This window comes from Chamaea fasciata, unplaced genomic scaffold (genome assembly GCF_029207755.1).
Source record: "Chamaea fasciata isolate MVZ Bird 193981 ecotype frontalis unplaced genomic scaffold, bChaFas1.0.hap1 SCAF_7, whole genome shotgun sequence".
Classification (NCBI taxonomy): Eukaryota; Metazoa; Chordata; class Aves; order Passeriformes; family Sylviidae; genus Chamaea; species Chamaea fasciata.
Window position 1 is genome coordinate 52,549,644 of NW_027094092.1, and position 22,074 is coordinate 52,571,717.

Here is a 22,074-nt window from a genome sequence, read left to right on the forward strand (position 1 = left end):
AACTTCTAGTATCTTTAAAACAGGACAAGAAGGCCAGTGCATACTAAATACCTGTCAGACTAACTATGCAAATCAGTGTTTTTCATGAAACTGGAAACCCCTCTTCCCACAGAATGCTAGAGTCCTAAATCACAGAAATGCTTTTAGATAGCTTCAGTCAGCAAAACTCCGCATACTAACCCTGTGAATTACATTGGAAAAGATACTGCAGCATAGCCAATTGATTATTTAAATGAGACTTGTTGATTCATTAAACTTCCCACACGCTTCTGAGAAGTAAACAGAAACCAGTGACCCGTGTCAGATGAGATCAGATGAGAGTGATTGCAGTGTTCCCTTCTTCACTGGTACTGGGGATAGATTCATGGTCACTGTGGGCAGGTGGGTCATAATTCTTGGTTAAGTGTTAGCATGCAGAACCATTCTATAATTACCGGAGTGCTGCGGTGTACTCAGTATCACAGGAGTCTGTTTATCAGAGAAGCAGTCATAGGTTGGGCTTCTTAAGGTATTTCTTAATGGCTGTTAAAGAAGATGAAAAACAATTAGAAGTTTATCTCTTTGGTTTTGGACTTTAAAATAGTAGTAATTGTTTCCCAGTTTTTGTCTTTCTCTAGTTTCTGCCTTTCGCAATTTGACTTCCTGCGAGTTCAGCTGTATTGTCTCTTATGGGGTATCTCCCCTAGAAGGTGTAAAACTCAAAACCCAGCTTCTCTATTTGTAACTTCCTCCAGTTTTATTGTGAACAAAAAACGCCGAAAGTGCTTATAAACATTAAAATGGAGAGATAGTTAAAGCTCACTTATCTGTGAATAAAAAACCTCCTTCCACCCAAAACCTTAGAAAATGTCTGTAATTATGTGTTACTACTGAAGTGCAAGGAGGTATTCCAGCCAGCCAGTCTAGTAATTTTGGGACCACCATCCCATCCATGAGACACCTCCCCTCCAAACTACTGTTCCTTGAGTCTCTTTTGTCTTACGGTAATTTGCCTAATACAGCAGCTCCCCAAACAATGAAGAGAGTTCTAGCTTGTGCAGGCCTAATACTGGCAAGCAAATAGTAGCAAATGTGGCCCTTTCTTGTACCTTTCCCTTTATTGTATTTATAGTAAAATTGAAACAGTAGTAGAGTATCTGTCCAAAAGCTCTTTCATTGGGCTGCTTCACAGTGGAGGAACCTCAGTGTTGTGCACATTCTAGGAAAACAGAATAGCAGGATTTTATTTCTGGCACATAAAGCTAGGATTGAATGACACTGCTGTGGCTGAATTGTGTGGCTTCTACTTCATTTGAACTTGCATATCCTTGAGTGCTTTTCAGTTTCTAAGAAAAAGTGATCTTTGATTTTTCAGGTATTTAAAGATAATTGTTGCAGAAGAGAATTACTTGCCCTTCAAATATACTGCAGAAATGAAAACAAGGGCTGTAAGGAACAGCTGTCTTTGGGTCAATTACTGGTAAGCTAATCTAACAGTCATTAGCTTCCTTTTGAGTTAAAGAATGAAGAAAAAAATCTTAAAAATCAGAGTCAGTTACTTAACTTGCTCTCACTGGTGATTAATGTGATTTATAAATGTTATGATAGATTTAAATTGTTTTGAAATTCAGCTTTTTTATGAACTGTAAGGAATTGTGAAAAATCATGTGATTGTCTGGCACTAAAGCTTGGAAATATAAACGTATGAACCAAATGAGAACTGGAAGGAGAAATAAAATAGTGAAGAATCTTAATCTGTACTTGACAAATGTGAGAAATTTTATTTCCATTTTGGTGTGTGTTTTATTTGTCTTAATCTTCTCATGTGGTGTTTATGTGTGAAATTAAACCTTTGGCTTCTCCAGAGTTGTGTAAAATAACCTGTGGCTGTTTTGGTGAAGGCATGAGATAGTAGTAATTCAGTAATTCAACAGTTTTATGAAATGGCTGCACAGCAGTTTGCAGTGAGATGTGTAGATTCTTGCTGTGAGGGAGCAAGCTCACATACCTAAACAACTTACAGCAGCATCTATGTTTATGTGGAGTAATACGCCTTTTAAAAGAGTGCTTACCTTTTCTTTCAATAGCCTGAGTAGAATTTTGTGCTGTGTTAGAGTGCTTTTCGAAGTAGAAGTAGTTCATGTACATCTTTACCACAGTGAAATCAGCTGTCCGGGTAAAGGGACTGTGCAGTCAGAAGTGTATTCCTGAGTAGATTTGTCAGTGTGTGATGCAGTTCACAAAATAATTCTCCGTACTTTGGGTCTGAAGTTACCTAATGTTGAATGTCTTCAAAGGATGGAAGACATGCACAAAACTTAATTGGATTGACTTTTTTTTTTTTTTCCATCTTTCAGATGCATTTGAGAACTGATTGTCAGTTTGAAGAACTCCCATGTCCTCGTGCTGATTGCAAAGAAAAAATACTGAGAAAAGATTTGCCAGACCATGTAGAGAAGACCTGTAAATACCGGGAGACAACATGTAAATACTGTAAAAGCCAAGTCCCAATGATTATGTTACAGGTGCAGTATTTTCTTGTGTATAAACATTAAGATTCGCTACATTAATGTAGAATAATAACGACTCTTCTTGTCCTTCTCCATAGCTGTCAAAAGAGTTTTGGCCTCTCAGCCAGAATTAATAATTCAAAGAAGAAAATAGGCTGACTTTCAAAAGATGTCTTTTTCCTGCAGAAAAAAAATGCACTGAATAGGAAATATTTTCTTTATTCTGATGTTCGGATACTGCATTTTTAAAATATCAGATCCGCTGCTTGGTATTGATACTGAAGTTAATTTTGCTATGCCTTTTACTATTTTTTACAATATGGATAATAAATGCAACTACCATAATAACAATCAAATATTGTGCAAGAAAAGCATAAGCATTGCAATTGATTGGCATAATAGCATCTTCTATGTAATCCTTCTTGGGTACTTTGTGATCTGTTGTGGGAGGAAGGGAAGAATGTAAAACCAGTTGTGTCTTATGAGAGGAAAGGAAGAATGCAAAAGTAAATTGTACCTTGCCATAACCAACAGTGGTACATGACAGGCCTGGGATGAGTTACTGCTGTTCTTGGCATCAGAGTAGCTTGTCTGAGAGGCAGCATATTGAGGGTTAGAATTACAGAGCAGAGGCTGAGAAAGTCAGGCTTTTACTTTACACATAGAATTTTAACTTGAGTGTGTTGTGTTATTTCACATTGAAAGACATTATGTTGAATCTTTCTTCATATGATCTTAACTTTTTTTTAAAAAAATGCTGTCTACGTAGCTTCTGTAGTTTGATGATCTTGGATCTCACACTTTCTTACTATAGTAAGAGTAATGTAAATTTTATTCTCATTTCTATCCTTGTGTGTTGGTTGTTAGGTGAAGTCTGACAGCAATGAGAAGTGTTCCTTGCTTGGAGATGTTGTTACGAAAAGGAATAGGTAGAAAATAGCCAAGTTCTGGTTTAGATTTGGCTCTCAGTTATTTGAGAGCCCACTTGTAGGGGCTGGTAGTTCAATAACTGGGCCTTACCTACAATAAGGCAGCTGAGACATGAAAATGCACAGAAAAAATTAAGTCTGTCCTGTATTTATTTTTGTACATTCTGATCCAGAGTTGAAAGTATATTTAAGTAGATTGTGGAGGCTGTTCTCCCATAATAATCATTAGGCTCGGGATTGGCATGAGGCAAAAAGTGATAATAAAAAATGTGTGTTGTCTTAATAGACAGAATCACTGAGTTTTAACTATATTCTGCAAACTGGACTGGCTGATATTTTTGGGGCTTTTTCCTAGATTTTTGAAAGTTCAGTGGTTATAGAGATGGAGATGGGCTTCTTTGTTGTGGCCTGATTAAAATGTTACCTCCCTATACTTTAGTGATAAGAATCAGAAGCTTATTGACACTGTATGTTTGAATCTTAGAACCACAGAATGGTTTGGCTTGGAAAGGACCTAAAGATCATTCTTGTTCCAACCCTTGTGCTGTGGGCAGGCACACCTTCCACTTGACCAGGTTGCTCAAAACCACATCCAGATCTGTTCCAGTGCCTCACCACTCTCGCAGTCTAGAACTTCCTAATATCTAATTTCAACCTGCCCTCTATCAGCGGAAAGCCGTTCTCCCTCGTCCTATCTGTACGTGCCCCTGTAAAAAGTCTGTCTCTGGCTTTCTGTAGCCCCCTTTAGGTATCATAAGGTTTCTTTTGACTTCTCATTTGAGTTTTGTCACCCCGTTGATAAAACTGGATTTTTAGAGATGAACTTGTGTTCATCTCTGGGTTCTGGAGCCTAGAATTTTCTCTAATGTAATAGTGACTGAAGCTGGCCTCAGTGACTTGAACTGAAAACGGAGAAAGACTGAGAAAAAAGGTATGCAAATGGAAACAAAAAATTTTACTGGAGAACATGTGGTTCATGTCTTCATAGAATCCCGTGACCTGTGGGGTAGGAAATCCCCGTTGCTGGAGGCAGACTCCAGCAAGTTAACAGTGTTAGCAGAATGCTTTTTTAGATTGCATTTGTCTTGCCTGTGTGCTCACTTAGTGACTTAGCCTCTTAATATCTTTTGTTCAAAGCATCTAAAAATTGAGGGTTTCTTTTTGTCACAAACCTGCCTTTTCCATCCTCTGCCTCCTGACAGATAAAGATGGTGCATTGTTAAATGGAAATTAGTAGTCTGAAATGCTTCTGGATTACTGTATTTTTCTGTGTATAATCCACAAAGCTACGTGGAAGTGCTTGTCCTGTAAAATTGATCCTTAGACAGCAGTAGTGTGACATGGATCTGGAGGGAACAGCACTGCTTAGTGCCTGGGCTCCTCCCTGAATCCTTGGCCATAACCCAGACCCTGCCAGGGCAATCTGGGCTCTGCACAGTGCTCTGAAACACAGCTGAGCTGACTGGGACAAGACCCCAGACATTGTCCCTTGCTCCCTGTCACTGCTCTGGAGCCAGACATGTTCCTGATGTGTCACTGGCTTTTCTGGGAGCTGTGTTAATATCCTGCCCTGCCCTTATCTCTGTCGGGAGTCCTGCATGTGGTATCCCCTGTGCTTTGTACTGGATTTGTCATTTGGCTTTATGTGCTCAACTGGATGAATTTAGATTAGGAGGGAGAGAGTTCTGCCACTGGTCTGGGGTTACTCTGGTTTATCCTGAAGTTGCTGGAAAGGCTTGTCTTGGCTTCAGTGGGTGGACACTGGGATGGGGAGCAAGGAGGAAAACAGGAGGGAATGCTGAGGAATTGCGTGTTGCCTTTTTATCATGAACCAAGACTCAGTGTCACAGCCTTTGTCAGATGGTTTGGGTAGGTTAGGGAACAGGGTTAGGGAATTAAATTAGGGAATGAACATTAGAAGGGGAGTATTATTTTTCTGGGTTTTTAGTTGATAAATAACTGAGGAAGTGTGTAGGGCATTAGGCTCCTAAAGTCACATGGCTGTGTGTGATGTCTCCCTTCAGCACGATTCCAGATGTGTTCAGAATGAGAGGCCAGGTCCAGCTCTTGACTGAGCAGGAGTGGTGCTCTGGGAATCTGCTTGTCAGAAGAGAGCATGGCTGTCACCCTTGCAGGCTGTTCTGAGGAGAGGGGCAGCATTGCTCCTGCCTGGGTACCCTGCTGGGGACAGACTGAAGATGGCTCATCTGCTGTCCCAGCTCTGGCTTGAGGAGCAGCTGAGGGTTCCCTGGTCCTGTCACTGGGGCTGTGCCATGTCTCAAGTCAAGGGGGAGCATGGCAGGGTAGATGGGTCAGGACAGCACCTGATCAGCTGCTTTAAAAGAATGAGAGACACAGTTTCAAATAGTGGCAGATTTATCCCAGAATTCTGACCAAGGCCTTTCGCATCTTGGAGATCAGATCTCCTTCATGTCTTGGTTTTGTTTCAAAAAATAGACCTGGTTACTGGGCAAAAAGGGCATGCTTTTTCTTTTTCCCTTTCTAACCGGCTTATAAATCTAGAGCCTTGTTTCCTTTGCTTTTCTTAAGTACCAGAAATGAAGCAGCGTGTTTCAAGTTGAATGGGACGTGTCACTTGACGAGAAATGGATTTTTCATTTTGTTGAGAAAACTGAGAGGAAATGTAAATTCAGTTACCTTGAGCCTGACTTTATTCCCTCACTGGGGTGATAGGGTTTGACAGCTATGCTGAGATACCTGTCATCTGGGCTCAGATTAAAATCCCTGCCTGGCATCATGATGTGTAGCAGTGAGTCTTAGTATCAGGTGTTTGAAAGGAATCAAAATTAGAAAAGAATTGGAAGGGAATATCCATTCACTGGAAAGAGAATCTCTGAGGGTGAGCAGTGTGCATTTCTGATTAACTTTTCCATGCACTATATACCCTTACTAGAAAGGACTTCTACACTGGTTCTGCTTTCTCTTAAAGATGCCCAAATTTGTGAGTAATTGTTGGGGATTAAAACTTGACTTTGATTACTGTTTCACTGTTTGAAGTAAAGCCAATAAAATGGTAAGCAAATAGATTTACATGGGAAAACACGAGGAAACGCTTGGTTTTGCTTCAGAATATTCACACCTCCATCAAAAGTATAAACTGATGTTTGAGCAGTTGCAGTTCTGTAACTGCGCAATTGGGTATGACATTGGAAAAAAAATCTTGTGGGATTTTTAATTATTGTAGGATGCTTTCCTTTGCAGGTAAGTCTTCTCTTAATTAAAGAGTAAGATCTGATTTGTGGTTTGTTTGCTTTCTTCCTCTGTAGAAACATGAAGATACAGACTGCCCATGTGTCATGGTTTCATGTCCTCATAAATGTAGTGTTAAAACACTCATGAGGAGCGAGGTAAGAAGTCATGCCCAGTGTTGTGCTGAAAAATTAAATAATGTCTTTAGTAAGATCTCGCAAGAATTTTGCCAGAAGCCATTTCCTTGTTAAAATGTGAGATCTAAGGAAAAGCTTTTTCTACCACACAGTTAAGTGTGATAACACTCAAATATTTTTAATGATCTCTTGAAAAGCTATTTCAAAAGAAACAATTTCTTAATTTTGAGTCATTATTACACTTGGCTCTTCCAAGATTAGCGCATGTCCTTCCTGCTTTTGTTTTTACTAGCTCTCCCTCTGCCCTTCCCTCATTTCAGCACCACAGAGCAGCATCTTGGGGTAGTTAGTTTATATTAAATTAAAAATACACAATTAAAATTCAGTGCAGGTTGGCAAGAGTTAGTAGAGATTACAAAAATTATATAGATGTGTAATTTCATGGAAAAACTTAAAATTTGATGAAATCTATTAAATTTTGGGTTAAAAAATAGTAACTTATACTTAGAGAAATGGTGTAAAATTAAGGTTGAGTACAACCCTCTGACAGCAGATGCAACAATGCATAAAAGTTTCTCCTAAAGTGTAGAAGCTTCCAGTAACATGTAGATGGGAAAAAAAATTAAAGCCTGGCTTTGAAGAGACCCACGTTCTTGTACATGAAAAGATAAAAGCAGCATCTGTCAAAACTGAGGTACTTAATTTTTCCCTAAAAGTAGAACTTACTTGCCAAGGATAGAGAAGAATTTACTGAAGTCTTCATCGCTCAGTAAGCCTCTTTTAAGCTAAGTGAAGTGTCTGATCTGAGGATGAGCTTTTCTCTTTCCTCTGCTACTTCCCGAGCTAGATCCATACCATTTTTCAGTTGCACTTGTAAATTATTAATTGTGGCAGAGTGCAGAAGGCACGTAAGGCTTCTGCCAAAGTTTCATGCAGTCTTTTCCTCCAAGATAATGAATTACAAAATATATGATAGATACTGTATTTATTAAGAGAAATTGAGCTGTTAAGAAAAGAGAAAATACATATACTGGCCAACCCAACCAGTGCTTACTGCCAAGATTAGATCCTGGTTCTGGAGCACTTTGGCTTATTCTTAAACCCCGGACTTCAGCAGTTACTTTCAGAAGAGGTGTGTCTGAGTGCTTGTAAGAGCTGCACCCTTAAAGGCTGGGGTTGTTAACCACAGAGTCAAAATGGGGTTTGAAACCATGGGCAGAAACAGAACTTTAAACAACCCTTTGCCCTGCATCATCTGTTGCTGTATGTTGCTTAATTTTTTTTTCTAATACTGTGAAAATGTATGTATTTCTTGGTTGCATGATTAAGGACAAGAAGTCTTATGCAGAAAATGGGAAAATGCCTGCCTAACAGTTTGAGAAAATTCTGTAGTGTACAAGTGGATATCTTAGTGTAGAATAAAAGGCAGTTTTCATGTTTAATTCATAACTCTTTGGCAGACTTCTGGTTTTGAGAAGTTGAAAAATGTGGCATTCTCGTAAAACCTGTTAGACCACATGTCCCTTTCTTACTTATTTTTTTCTGCACTACATGTCTTTTGAAATGATACTGTGAATTTCTACAGGTAGTGTTTGGAACACAATAGTTTTGAATCAGAGATGAGTGACTGATGGCATCTTGGTTATGAGATTTTAAAGACTCTCTCGTCTGTTCCAGAGCTACACATTCAAAGCAGTGTTGATTCACCACTTCTTTCCGGGGAGGTGGATGAGCTGAGTCATGTGGGGCTTAAGGTGTGGGAATTTCAAATGAGATTCTGCAACCCAAAAGAGTGATGCCAACTGAGGAGCCAGGCTCTGGCTCCTGTCTGCTTTGTGGGAAATACAAACTGCAGACTCTTTTTTTGAAAAGAGTGTTTGTTAGGCTGTCCTTTCCAAAAATGTCTCTCTGCTCCAACTTTTAGGCAGTTTGCATCCAGCTGCTGCCGTCTGTGCTGCTGCTGTCCATATATATGTATATGCTTCTGTGAATTGGTTTACTTTGAAATAAAAAGTGATCTGTGCTTGTAATAATCCAAGATACTGGACTAAAATCTCAATCTGTGAAAAATGCAGGCATTTTACTAATCAGTTTTAATCCTGTGTACTGCATTTTTTAGAAGTTTCTTTACTGTACCTACTCTAAAACTCTTTGTCTGTTTCATGCAGTACTTGTTTAGTCTTATTTGTGTAATTTGACTGTTAAATATAGGCACGGAGAATTGCATGTTATGTTTTGAAAAGTTGGTTCCTCGTGAAATTAGGATTAGAAAAAAATGTACTTTACTACAGTGAAACTGATCTTAAGACTTGCTCAGAGCACCGGTATAAAAAAAAAAAAAAAAACAACAAACAAACAATGTTTGAGAAAAGATTAGCCATTCACTAAAGTCAAACTGAAATCAAATAATTGTTGAGTATGTTCTGTTTGTTTTGGGTTTTTTTTAAATTGGTTTGCCTATTGAAATAGTCTTTAGTAGAAGTTTCACTGTATATTAAATGTATCACTCTGTATACTGTATTGGCATGTGCGTGTGGTTTACATATGTGTATATACAGAATTAGCACTTGAGATCAGACTGGAGAAAATATACACATGTGTGTTGTATGTTCTGCAAATGGCACACAATACAAACCTGATAACCTCTGCCCTTTATGTTATCATGCAAAAGTCTTTTTGCCAAAACTCACATTTTTTTCCTATTGCAGTTGAATGCACATTTGTCAGAATGTATTAATGCCCCAAGTACCTGTAGTTTTAAGCGTTATGGCTGCACTTTTCAGGTCAGTATATAACAATTATACTTCCCAATTGATGAAACTCTGCCAATAGAACCTAATTCTTTGACATGAAAGTTCTGGACTTCTCTAGTTTCAGTTAAGAAAATCATCCAGTTGCACCAAGTGATTATACAGGAGATGTTTGATTTTGCATTTTAAAAATAAACACGAAAAGCCCACACATTCCTGCAATGGTTTGCGAGTTCAGTTATTAGGTGTATCTTGTTGAAATAGGAAAATGACACCTTTGAAGAACTTGTTAACTTAGGGTAAGAGGAAAGTCTCCTTAATTCTTCAGAAAATAGACTAGTAACTTCAGTTGTTTCTCTGAAAACATTTTCGTGAACTAAGTATGTTTATATTTTCTCTCATTTGTGTCTCTTAATATTTTTAGTTGAGGTTACACGTAGCTTAGCACACTTAAAACATGTATTTTTATGTGCATTAGTATGTCTGTGTGCACACAGGTATATAATCAAAGCATGAAATTTATTTTTCAAAAAAAGTTTCAGATTTTAATCCTGGCAATCCCTGCAATATTTACAAAATAAAGGCAAACCTCAGAGTTTAGTTTCAGTAGTACTATTCCAGTTTCTTTCAATATTCTGCTTCCCTTACCATAAATCCTGGGGAATTTGGATGCTTATGTAATGAAGATATTAGTCAGGACATTTCAGAAACTGCTGACAGGAAAAAATGGTGTTTATCTGATACAATGATTCATTTGTTAGCCCGTGGCTATTTAAAGAGACAAGGACTTGCTAAGGAGCAGCACTTCTCAACAGATGATGTCCTGCAGGTATTTCCAGGTTCTTAAATAAGGAGCATTCATCTTTTTAAGTGTTAGCAGTAATGCTCTTAGTGGTAGAACTGATCAATGCTGTAACCCTGCCCCACTGTTATGTCGTACGTATTGCCATTCATTTTATGTATGTATATGTGTGCATATATGTACATATATCCACATATATATTTTTAGTACTTTATATAGAGTACATACCTTGAGGATCATTGAAACCCTTTCAGTTGCTTTGCAGCACTGTCTACCAACAAAGCTAATATCCTCTGCATTGCAAAGCACTTACTGAAGTAGGTGTAATGCAACATGATACAAATGAAGTAAGTGGTGTGGTCTGCATCTTATGTACTCTGTATATAATTCTATGTGTGTTCTGTAAACTCTTTATATAGTGGTTATTTGTAACAGCACTTATAGGTTGTGCAGAGGCAGCATATCTGAATATCATGGAACAATCGTGGTAACATCTTAAACATGGCAAAATAGGCATTGTCATAACTCTCAGTGTAGGTTATAAAGCTGGCAATTTCCAGTGATGATAAACTTACCTTAAATATTTGTCTTTAATATTCAACTGAAGGAAAATGTAGCGCTTATGAAGCTGTTCATGAAATAGAATGGAAGTTTTAAATTACAGTTAGTGGAATTGGAAGTTTCAGATTTTATATGACTCAAGGGTTTTATTGTGCTTTGTTTAGTTCTAAGCTACACAAAAGACTCTAAAATACAATTCATTTTGTAAATCTTGTTCATCTTTAGTGTTTCTGAGTTATCAAGCACACTGGATGACGATACATAGCAGTTATATAAAACAAAACACTTGCTATATTAAATGTATTCCTGATTTTTGTAAATTCTCAAGTAGATTTCCCTCCTCTCTACAGTTCTGCAACAAGCACCTGTGAACCAAAATATGTAGTGTTGGTTCGATGTCTTTATATACTCTTTCTTTGTAGGTTTAAAAGAAGTGGAATTGGCTAAAATGTATAAATTCTTTGTTGTCACAGGGAACAAACCAACAAATTAAAGCACATGAAGCCAGCTCAGCAGTGCAGCATGTTAACTTATTGAAAGAGTGGAGCAATGCTCTAGAAAATAAGGTATATCTTCTACTCACTTCTAATTTTCATTGACTTCTTTAAATCATATGAAAGTACTGGAAGAAGCACTTTTCCCTGTTTCACAGCTGTTCAACATTACAGCTAAAGCACTAGTAGGCTTCAAAAGCTATCAAGCCATTTAGCATATCTTTGTATCTTGGTTATATAATAAAATGCTGTGAGAAACTTGGCTTCGCAACTCCATGGACAATTTTCCTCATTGATAACTTAATTAAAACACTTTCTTCACACAGATAAACAGTTCCTCTCTGAGCTGCCTTCTTAGAGAACAGAGTTCAGAAAGCCATGGCAGCACTATGAACTGTATCTTTGCTACCTCATCATTTTTCCTGACATAATTTCAGAAGTGTGTAATAAACTGGTTATTTATTTACTTTTGTTCTTACTCTCCTAACTTAAAGACCTGCACAGGTTAATTAAATTAAATATACTGTAACACATGGGCATGATGATATCTGCTTTAGTGCTAGACCAGCACGAAGTTCATGTTGCAGTGTTTCCTTGGGACTCCAGATTTTAAATTGTTTGGGATTTGGGAGATGCTGGGAGTTGTGTCAGCTGTGGTCTTGTGAATAAACTTGAGTGACTTAACCACGTGTTCTGCGAATAAAATTCAAGGCTTTGATTTATGATTTAAAAAATACAAAACTTCAGGACAAATTACTGTTTTCTTAAATCCTTTTGAAAAAATCTTTCATGGACATCAAGCTGATGTTTCTGTATTTTTAGGGGAAAGAAGATCCCAGAATTACCAAAGTATTCTACAAATGCAGGCACAAGAGTCAGGAGCCCCTTGGGACTTTTCTCAAATGAGTTCACAAGTAGCAAGTCCAGTGTAAGCTCAGTGGCACTTAGGATGTGATTTCTGTCATCTCAGAGCAGATCACAAGCCAGAGTTCAGCAAACTCTGTCTAGAAAGCACATTCCCTTCTTGGCCTACAGAGATCTCTTCTGCCTGGGTCTCCAGCAAGGTCATGCAGCTGCAGGAAGCAGACATCAGCTGGAACAGTGTAATGTGTTTTTTGCCCCCAGCATGTTTGTTCCTGAACTACTTGGTTTTGAACTTGAAGCCATTGAACCTGGGAGAGGTCTAATACAGGTTTTTTAGACAGAATTTTTCTACATGTGTAGGAAGGTCTTAGTTTGACGATCCATAACATTACTTAAGTTTGCTTTTGCATTATGAAACTTTGTCAGTGTAGGAACTTTGCATTTTTCGGTTTTGAGAGGTACAGATTCATATCCTTAGTTCGTTTTTCATTAGTCTGATTAAAACTACACAATTTATTTCACATCATAGGAAAAAACCCACGTTCCCTGTGACTTGCAGAATAGATCATGTTCTGCCTTTTGTCAGTGTCCTGAGAGGTGCTTCGTCATTTAAAAAAAGCCCGGTGGTTCTATGTTTGTCTTTTACAGACCTTAGAGACTATACATGTTACTACTGTTTTATGTTCAATTCTTGTTTCAACTTTCATTTAGGACATAACTGCTTATCATCGTATGTCCATTTTTTTTCTTTTTACTTCCTGCTTTGTAGACTTCTTCCTATTCATAATAAAGAGTTGAATCACTGGAAATCCCAAGCCAGTGCCAAGTTACCAGAATAGCTAACCACATGTCATATGTCAGTGGCTTTATTTTAGGGAAGGGTTACAAAATGATTTGTAACTTTATGGCTGTGCTCTTCTTTGAGGAAGAAGTTAATGAATGCAATGAAGAGCAACAGTGCAAAGCCAACTTGGCTGATTGATGGGTATCTCAGAAATCTTAGCCTTGCTGAAGTCAGTGGAAGTCTTCCTAGTTTGTATAGGGTCAAGGTTTCATTTGGGGTTCTCTCTGTGGTATGTCTGGAGGGGAAAGGAGAAGTTGTTTTCTCCCAGTCACCACATTCTTTAACAGTGCATGTGGAGTAGGCAGACTGGAAGTTTTCAGAGCTGCAAAGCTTGTGCTAGGCTAGGAGTTTGGTATTGAATGGTGCTGGTGGCAAAGAGTAGTAAGAGAAGGTCAGATGTGAAATCCTGAATCAGAATTTTGTGGGGGGAATTAAAATTCAGTGCTTTTTTCCTGCTGTGATGGCATAGAATTGCCGACTGAGCTCCCACAGTTTTGTAATGTTGGATATAATCAGTTGAACATAATTTTGTGGCGTCATCACATTCTTACAGAAAACTGGTATAAACTGTTTTTTCTTTTTTAATCTGAGACTTAAATATGACACCTGTTTGAATACAGTTTGTTGTGGCATAAGGCTTTTTCCATTCTTTTTCAGTAAGTAACAACAAGCAACGGCTTAATTTGCAAAGTTACCGAATAAGAGCATGCTTTTTCCTAGGAATATTTCAAATATGCCAGCTAAGTAAAGGAAGCTGATGCAATTTGTAATCAGATGCTGAGTATCCTTTACCCTTTTTTAAACTGAAGTTCTGAAGACTTGCGCTGGGAAGACTTAGTTGGAAAACTATTAGTGTTAATTTTTTTATTATTATTATTCACAAATCACAGCCAAACTACAATTGCTGACTTAGCAATGACAGTTCTGTATGATAAGGACTGCAGGACATAATTCTACTTTTCTTGTATTCTGTAAAGCTGCTTGGAAAATCTCAGTACAAGACAGGCCCATGTTATATAACTTGTGCAAAAATGGAAATGCAATACTTGGTGACCAAGAGCATAACTGCCTTGGGAGGCCTGGGAAGGAAACAGTGAGAAAAGGGAAATGTAAAGATCACAATTAACTAAAGAACTCTGATTCGTTAAGGAAATGGAGGATGCAAGAAAATGAAGCATCCACCCAGCAGATCTTAAATATCTGGGAGGCAGAGATACTGGTTTAAATTTAAGTTTGTTCTTGAAATTTTTTTCTAGTACCTAGGTGTGCATTCCTTCAGCCTCAATATTGCTTCTCTCTCTGCACCGACAAACTTAGCTTTGTCTCATTTTTGTTAGTTTCTTTTGCCATTTTTTCCATGCATAAAGTGCAGAGCCAACTTATGTGTGTATATGCACACATACTGTACAGTACTATTTGAAAAGTAGATACCCACACAAATATTATGGTATCTCTGTATTTTTAGGCCCCTGTCTAATGAACTTGCTGAATGCTTGTGGACTTTGACAGTCCTTTGTCTAGTTTAGGCTGGTTCAGAGATTTGAGATCAAATACCTTTTCAAACAGGCTAGGTTCTGCTAGGAATGCAGTGACACATAAGGGATTTGGTGATGGTGTCTGATTAGAGGGCAGTTAGGGGAATGGAATTCTGCAGTGGCACCCACATCAAGAGGTGAAGATGGCTTAACCTCAAACTAGCACCTGTAATAGAGGCCGGGGAGTAGATTTTTTGAGAATGTGAAGCATCCAAGTAATTGGTGTGGATGTGAAACATTTTTCAAGATTTTTTTGGGCCTGCAATGGTGCTGTGTCATATCCATATAAAGATCTATCTGTGGAATAGTCAGGGCATGTCCAAACATCATCTTGTGCCGGGTGTTTGTTTTCTACGTTTTTGCTGCTGAGTGATCTTGCCTGGGGAAAAACTACGTTTCTCAAAACAATGCACCGCCAAGCAGCCCCCTTCTCCAAACCACATTAATGAACAAGCACTGAGCAGTGTGACAGAAAATATTTGCTGTATTACTTTCATCCCCAAGGAGATATATAATATGATATTCTTTTAACAAGGCTCATGTTTTAAAAACAACATGAGTCACTAATGAATAAATTAATAAAATATCAGTACAGAGGGAGAATATAATTCACAGTCTGTAGTTCTTTGGTCTTTTCTACTAGTAGGCACCATTGGATTATCCTTCAAATGCATGGATCCCTTCTGTATTCACTCATTTCAAGAGTTTTCATCACCATCACATTCTTTTGAGTCAAGTCAATCCCATGCAGATGTTTTTCCTTACATTTGCTATAGATCAGGACAGATTGGAGTAGGTGAAGAACATTACTGTTCCCTGACCCTACCAGCTCAGCTTGTCTCTGGTGTCCATTCTGTGCAGGGCTCAAGTTCTGAACACCAATTTAGAGTGAATGAGGTTGTTTCTTCCAAACTCCAAGCAACTCCCAAGTCAGTTGGTGGAAACCAGGAAACCAAGCCCTTAAACGAGTGAATAAAGAAAATGTTATGTTTAGACACAAGTTCTTTGCTGGTTTTGTGTCCCATCTGCACTTTCTTAAGCCAAAGTTATCCTAATGCCATACACTGGAAGTGCAAATAGCTATCAGAAGGTTGGGTTTTATTTATTTGTTTATTTGCAAGACGTGGAGCGAGATTTTATTAGGATCTTATCCCTTTCATGTGTTTAAGATAGTTTTAAACTAACAAAGTTATAGGTATTTTAATAAACTTTGGCAGGAGTAATTGTAGAATTTTTTCCAGGTGGCCTTGCTCCAGAATGAAAGTTTGGAAAAGAACAAGAGTATACAAACATTACATAATCAGATTTGTAGCTTTGAAATAGAAATTGAAAGACAGAAGGAAATGCTGCGGAATAATGAATCTAAAATACTTCATTTACAGGTAAGAAATACAGAATTTCCCCATTAAAGAAGAAATGCTAATAGCTTCTGTTCTGTGCCTTTACACGTGTGAAGTGAGGTGGACTAATTAAAAAGGGGGGGAGAGATTTTACATTATTAGAGAGCCATTCAAATTTTTTTTTCGTCTGTTTGTTGTTTAACGGGTTAAGATACTTCACTTAAACACTGCAATTGCCTAGCCTATGTTAAAACAAACAAACAAAAAAACTTTTAAAAGGGAAAAGATTGAAAACATAATAGAAATCTTATATGAAGAATAATCTTTTTTTTTCTTTTAATTAAAGAAACTACTTAAGTCCCACTGAAGGGTAAGATTACACCTTAAAATTGTCAAGTATTATGTATATTTCTTTTCTACTTGCTGGTATTTAAAAAAAAATATGAATCATGAGTGAGATCAGTCTGATATGGATTTAATTCAAGCATAGCATAATGCCTTTATATACACTTCTAAAAAATCCACATTTCTGTTGTCCTTCTGAGGAAAATTTATCTAGCTATTCCTTTGCTCATAGGTCTGATTTTCATGATCTGTGTTTCGAATGACCTGGCCACAAGCCATCATGAAACTAGAAATCCTCTGGATGCCCTGGCATGGTGGTTAGCCCAAGCTGAAATTCCTTGCTCTGTATTCAGAGATGACTTGGAATGTGGGTGCTGGGAATTTTTATTAGCTTGCATGATACTAACCACAATTAGGGAAACCTCAGGAGATATTTAGCAAGCAATTGTGGAGGTATCATTTGCACATTAATGTAGTATGTTTGCTGCTAGAATATCAGATACTTGTTGTAGCACCCACCTTAAAGGAATGTAAATAAAATTATCTTTTTCACTTAATATTTGCTTCACATATAAACTGCGAATGTTGATAACTCGAAAAAGATAAAGGTATTCAAACCAGTGTGGCTAAAACACATTCAGGAGTTCAGAGCATGGAGACCCTGGATGATGGTTTGTAAGGAAACCTTCAAGATTGGCAACTGCAACATTTTTCCTTATAGCAGTAATTTCTTTCCATGGCCTGCCCACTTAGTAACCAGCTCAGCCTGCCTTAGTCCTTATTACTTGTCTGATGATAGTCTGGGATATGGCTGCCTGCTTGCAATATTGCATTCTGACACTGGGGAGCTAATCCTTGTATGTACTGATATTGCTGATTGAATCTACCAGGAGGTAAGTTAATTTGTAAGCCTGGAGTTCTTACACATGCTGTCTCAATGGCCAGCAATGAGAGTGCAAATGGAAAAACCATAGAGCAGAGTTTTTCATTATTGTCTTAAATGACAGATTGCAATATCTTTTCCCTCGAGCTGTAAGTGTTAGCAAAATCAATTTTCAAATGGTTGGTTTAGGGAAAAAGAAAACCCCAAACCTCTACAAAGCAGCAGATTCCAACAGGTGGCTTTGTGGTGGTAATAAGTACTGGAGAAAATGTTTTGCTCTTTTTTTTTTTCTTTTTTTCTTTTTTTTTTTTCCTTGTTTTTTTTTTTCCCTCCTGCTCTTTACTTCCTCTTGCCAGCTATTTCAATTTAGTTATTTTAAGCCAAGCTGTATTTCAAAGCTATTTCAACTGGATCCCTTCCACTTAGCGGAATTTGCTGCTTCAGTCTGATTGTTAAGGGTGTCCTGGAAACACACCTCAGTTTGGTTTTTTCCTGGACAACATGATCAGCCTCCTTCTGTTGCCCACCAGGAGTGGAAGGAATTAGTTACCTTTTGTGAGCCATTCTTTGCCTGAGTTGTGTTGAGCAGCCGTGGTTACATGGGAGCCACAGATACTGCACTGCCCAGTTCAGGTCTGGGCAAGGGGTATTTGCTTAGTCCCCCAAGACCCACAAATGCTATTGATGTCTGGTACAGTTCCAGTATTGGCTGTCAGGTGACCTTCTTCGGCTGGGGAGTGGCAGCAGCATCACTGAGCATCATCTGCCCTGTGAGGCACCTGACACAACCAGTGTAAATGCATCAGGGGAGGCTGGCTACTGGCAGGAACCTCAGCCTAGAGGTGTTTTGTTTTCAGATGAGTTTTCTATATATAGGTCTCTAGGGAAAGTGTTTTTACCAAGGGGGTGTGATACTTTTTTTGGCTGCTGTCACGTGGAGAGGAACTTTCACATGCAGTGTCCAGTCTTTCATATGGAAATGGAAGCATGTGAGTAATCCCATTGTAATCGGAGTGGGGACGTGAGGTACTGAGGGACAAAAGGAATAGCAGCCTCATGAACATAAAATGATTTGATGAGTAATATGTTCCTTCAGAGGAGGACACGTGATTTCTTTTCCAAGTCAAGCAGTACTTTTTCTAGTCTGTTCTTCAGCTTTTCAGTTTCGCCCTATCAGTTGCAGTGGAAAGGTCATTACAGCTCTTCAGTTCCTCGTGACATTTTCTGAAATTCTTTTAGTAAGTATAGTGCTAAAATTTTGGAAGTTGTTAGAAATACTAAACAGAACCCTATATGAAAATCAACATCAAAAGGAGCTCACAATGGTTTGCCAAGCACATAACTGAGGATTAATGATCCAGAGAGGTCAGTTGCTAGAATAAAAAGTGAATGCAGAAAATTGATGTCTACTTGAAAATTTATGAGTACAGTGTGAGACATCTGTGTGCTTTCTAATGGAATAATTAGAGTGAAAATCTCTACTGCTGCATTAAATTCAGATTTAGTACATCAGTATCTCCCAGCAGGAGGGAGGTTGACTCCCTGTAGGCTAAAAAGATAGAGATCCCACTGCTTTTTAAAAATTAAATAGAAGTCTTATTTCTGATTAATTTATATCTCTTGAATTCTTATGTCAAGGTAGGGTAGATAAAAATGCTACACATTTGGCAATGTGAAGCAGAAGCAGCTAAACCAGAATTGGTTATGAATGTACAAAGGTAGAATGTTGCACAGGTTGATGGAGAGAAGTGGGTCCCTAGTAACAACTTTGGGTAAACTTCTCCCAAAAGAATAGCTTACAATTCTTCTGCATCTTTAGCACTTGCCCAGTTCATGTAAAAATGTGATCATTTATTTTGTTTGATGCTGTGTTAGTCCAAATAGGTGCAAGCTATGAGGCACAAGAACAGAATATGTTACTGTTCTTGCCTTGGAGAGTTCATGTTTGGTATGAGTAAAGGAAAAAGATCAGACTTGGGCATATTTTGAGTTGCTTTTGCATGTGAACTAGTGGCCAAATGCTTTGGTTCTGCTCCAACAACATGCATTCAGGCCGTGCTGTGGTATGTTTCCTTATATATATGGCTAACAGCCCTTCCCTGCTCTGTTGCCTGATTGCCATCAGCCCACGTGGGAGGGTGTGACTGTGTTGGTAGGTGGTGTTTCCTAAGTCCAGGCAAACTGCTTCATTTATTTACTGGGCCCATCCCCTGGCATTTACGATTCAGTGCACAGCTTTCCTTCACAAAGCCCTCATTCTGGAAGTGAGAGATACATAACTTGTTTTAAAACATGAGCATAGAAATAAAGAGTTAATCCTGAAATATGTGAGATTGCTTGGTGGTTTTGAGACAAAAAATAAGACTCCTAGAACCTGATTTTGCTAGCCGGCTCATCAAATTGACAACCTTCAATTAATGGTTACAGACTTTCAGTATAACTGAAACCACGTGATTAAAAGCAAATGGCTCAAAGGGGAAATGGAGGTTGCATGAGGCAGAAGGGTTTTCCCCATCAGTGGGGAGCACTGAATCTACATGTCATACCAGAAGGCAAATGCAAAATAAATTTATTTTCTTGTTTTCTACTCAAGTGCCACTTCGTTTTTGTGAAGAAATGAAAAGTCATTTTTCCATTTGTTGGCTCTATATGATAATAAACTATAAAGCTAGATTTGGAATTTAACTGTAGGTGGTAGCAAAAGTAGTTTCTTCTCTCAGATATTTTTGTTCTCAAATGAACTTCACAACTGATTATAGGGTTCTGGCTAAAATTCCTGCTAGTCCAAATTAGCTGTGATAATGTGAAGTGCTGTGTATTTCTTGTATCAGATTTGAGGTAGACTGGGAAATATGTTCTTTATATTTGTAATATACTAAGGTGCTTGCAATGTCCCTCTTTCAGAGAATACTGGCCTTTCTGTCTATTTCTTTCTTGAGTGTTACATTTCATGCCTTTCCAAAAGAAGCTGGGCTATTTTTTGCTTTGTGTTCTTATAAAGACTCAACAGAAAATACCTTCAAAATGCATGGGTTATTGAATTTGGGAAGTAAGAGTGGGAATTTTAAAGGTACTTAAGAGGACAGAAGTGGTCATTTTGCTTTAATTTTTGAGGGCTTCTGATATAGTTATGGGCAGATAGTAACTTAGACTTTGATGACTGATTTATGTAAGCTGGGAGCTTGCACATGTGTGTACTCGTTTTCCATGTGTGCAAGAATAATGATGTTTTCCTGGAGGCATAAGTTATTTTGCTGTAAACCAATATAAACCTGTGCATGTGGGCAGCCGTTTGATCCACACCACAGGAAGTTGTGCCCATACTTTGGTGCTTAAGTACTATCACATGAAACCCAACGAGTATCAGCCCATAATACCAATATAGAGACATTCAGAAAACTGTTCTTACATTAAAAGGTATTAAGAAAAAAAATCAAACTACCTTAGACAAGAGGTACACACTAACAAGTTCCTTTTTTTGAAACAAGGCTATTGCTAATTCTGATAGTGCTCTACCTATGCAGCACTAAATATTGTTTAAGTGTTTCATAAATACTTGGGATATTCCTTTAAATTTGCAATGTTTGTGTTATTAAAATACTAGACATAAGCAAAACTTGTTTATATTGGAATTCAGTCTTATTACCAACATATAATCTTTGTCTAATTTGCATAAATGAATGTCTTTGTGTTATTTTAACTCATATGCTATTATTTTATAAAGCGAGTGATAGACAGTCAAGCAGAGAAACTCAAAGAACTGGACAAAGAAATCCGTCCCTTCCGACAGAACTGGGAGGAGGCTGACAGCATGAAGAGCAGTGTGGAATCCCTCCAGAACAGAGTGACTGAGCTGGAAAGTGTTGATAAAACTGCAGGGCAAGGAGCTCGGAATACAAGTGAGTGTAAGCACAACGGGCTGAGGTGCTGTTGAGAGGAAAACGGTGTCCCTTGAGCAGCACTCCCATTGTGACTTTTGTATGGAAACATCAATAATGCTGATTCTTCTGATTTTTGAGCAGGAGATGGTGTGTTTCATTTGTTGATGGTGTGCCATTGCTTCTGTGCTTTTTCTTGGGCTTAATTCTTGTCTTCTGTTTTGTTTTATTGACTGTTGTCTTGATTGAATTGTTAGCTCATTATAAGCAGTTTCTCAATTGATCTTTGATAGCTAATAGATTTCTGCAACTTCTTCAAATATAGTCTTGGTATATTGACATCTTTTACTACTCTCCTCCCCTGTGAATGGATCAGTATGGTTATCTACCTGAAACCACCCATCCTGATTCTGTTGGACAGGTGTATTTGATCCCAAGAAAACTGAGATCTGCTTAAGAATAAGGTTATTGTGCTTCTGAATAAAGATTGGAATTCAGCAGGACAGTGTAGATCATATGCAAACATTTAAATGATTGTGACAAAAAACATTTAAATAGACCTATAGAAGATAAATCTGCCTTATGAATTCCTCTGCTTCTCAGTATTGTGTGTTGGCCAGTTTTGCCAGTAACGAAACAAGAGTAACATGAAAGGGAAAGGGGACACAGAAAACATAGCCCTCCCTCCAAACTAAATAAATGACCATATAATACAAGATCTAAGCTTGATTTTTTTATTTTTGTTTTTTATGAAGAACTGTACACATTGTAACAGCACTGTGCTTCTGAGACAAATAGTGTCTAAAAAGAATGTTTTGAGTGATCAGGAATACTTCTGAATTTCACAGGGATTGCATAGGATGTGTAACTGCTTCCAAGTCTTACCTGCTAAATAGCAATCCGCAGGTAATGCTACCAAGTGTCCTTTCAAAAAATGAAAGCCTCTAGTTATACTGTTTAGTGACCAGGAAAAATCTGTTAGATGATTTGAATATTTGACTTTCACTGCATGT

General features: G+C 38.0%; 1 protein-coding gene across 10 annotated transcripts in view; it reads left to right on the forward strand.

The window, feature by feature from the left end:
* The window catches only part of TRAF3 (TNF receptor associated factor 3), a 69,994-nt gene that overhangs the window by 39,924 nt on the left and 7,996 nt on the right, over positions 1–22,074 (forward strand). For 8 of the 10 annotated variants that reach the window (XM_066188844.1, XM_066188843.1, XM_066188849.1 and 5 more), the window contains 7 exons: positions 1,355–1,459; positions 2,337–2,504; positions 6,706–6,786; positions 9,474–9,548; positions 11,352–11,444; positions 15,857–15,997; positions 20,908–21,082. In XM_066188844.1, coding sequence (XP_066044941.1) covers positions 1,355–1,459; positions 2,337–2,504; positions 6,706–6,786; positions 9,474–9,548; positions 11,352–11,444; positions 15,857–15,997; positions 20,908–21,082 — 838 coding nt within the window. The remainder of the gene's footprint in view (positions 1–1,354; positions 1,460–2,336; positions 2,505–6,705; positions 6,787–9,473; positions 9,549–11,351; positions 11,445–15,856; positions 15,998–20,907; positions 21,083–22,074) is intronic. The other 2 variants (XM_066188852.1, XM_066188853.1) reach the window with 2 other exon arrangements.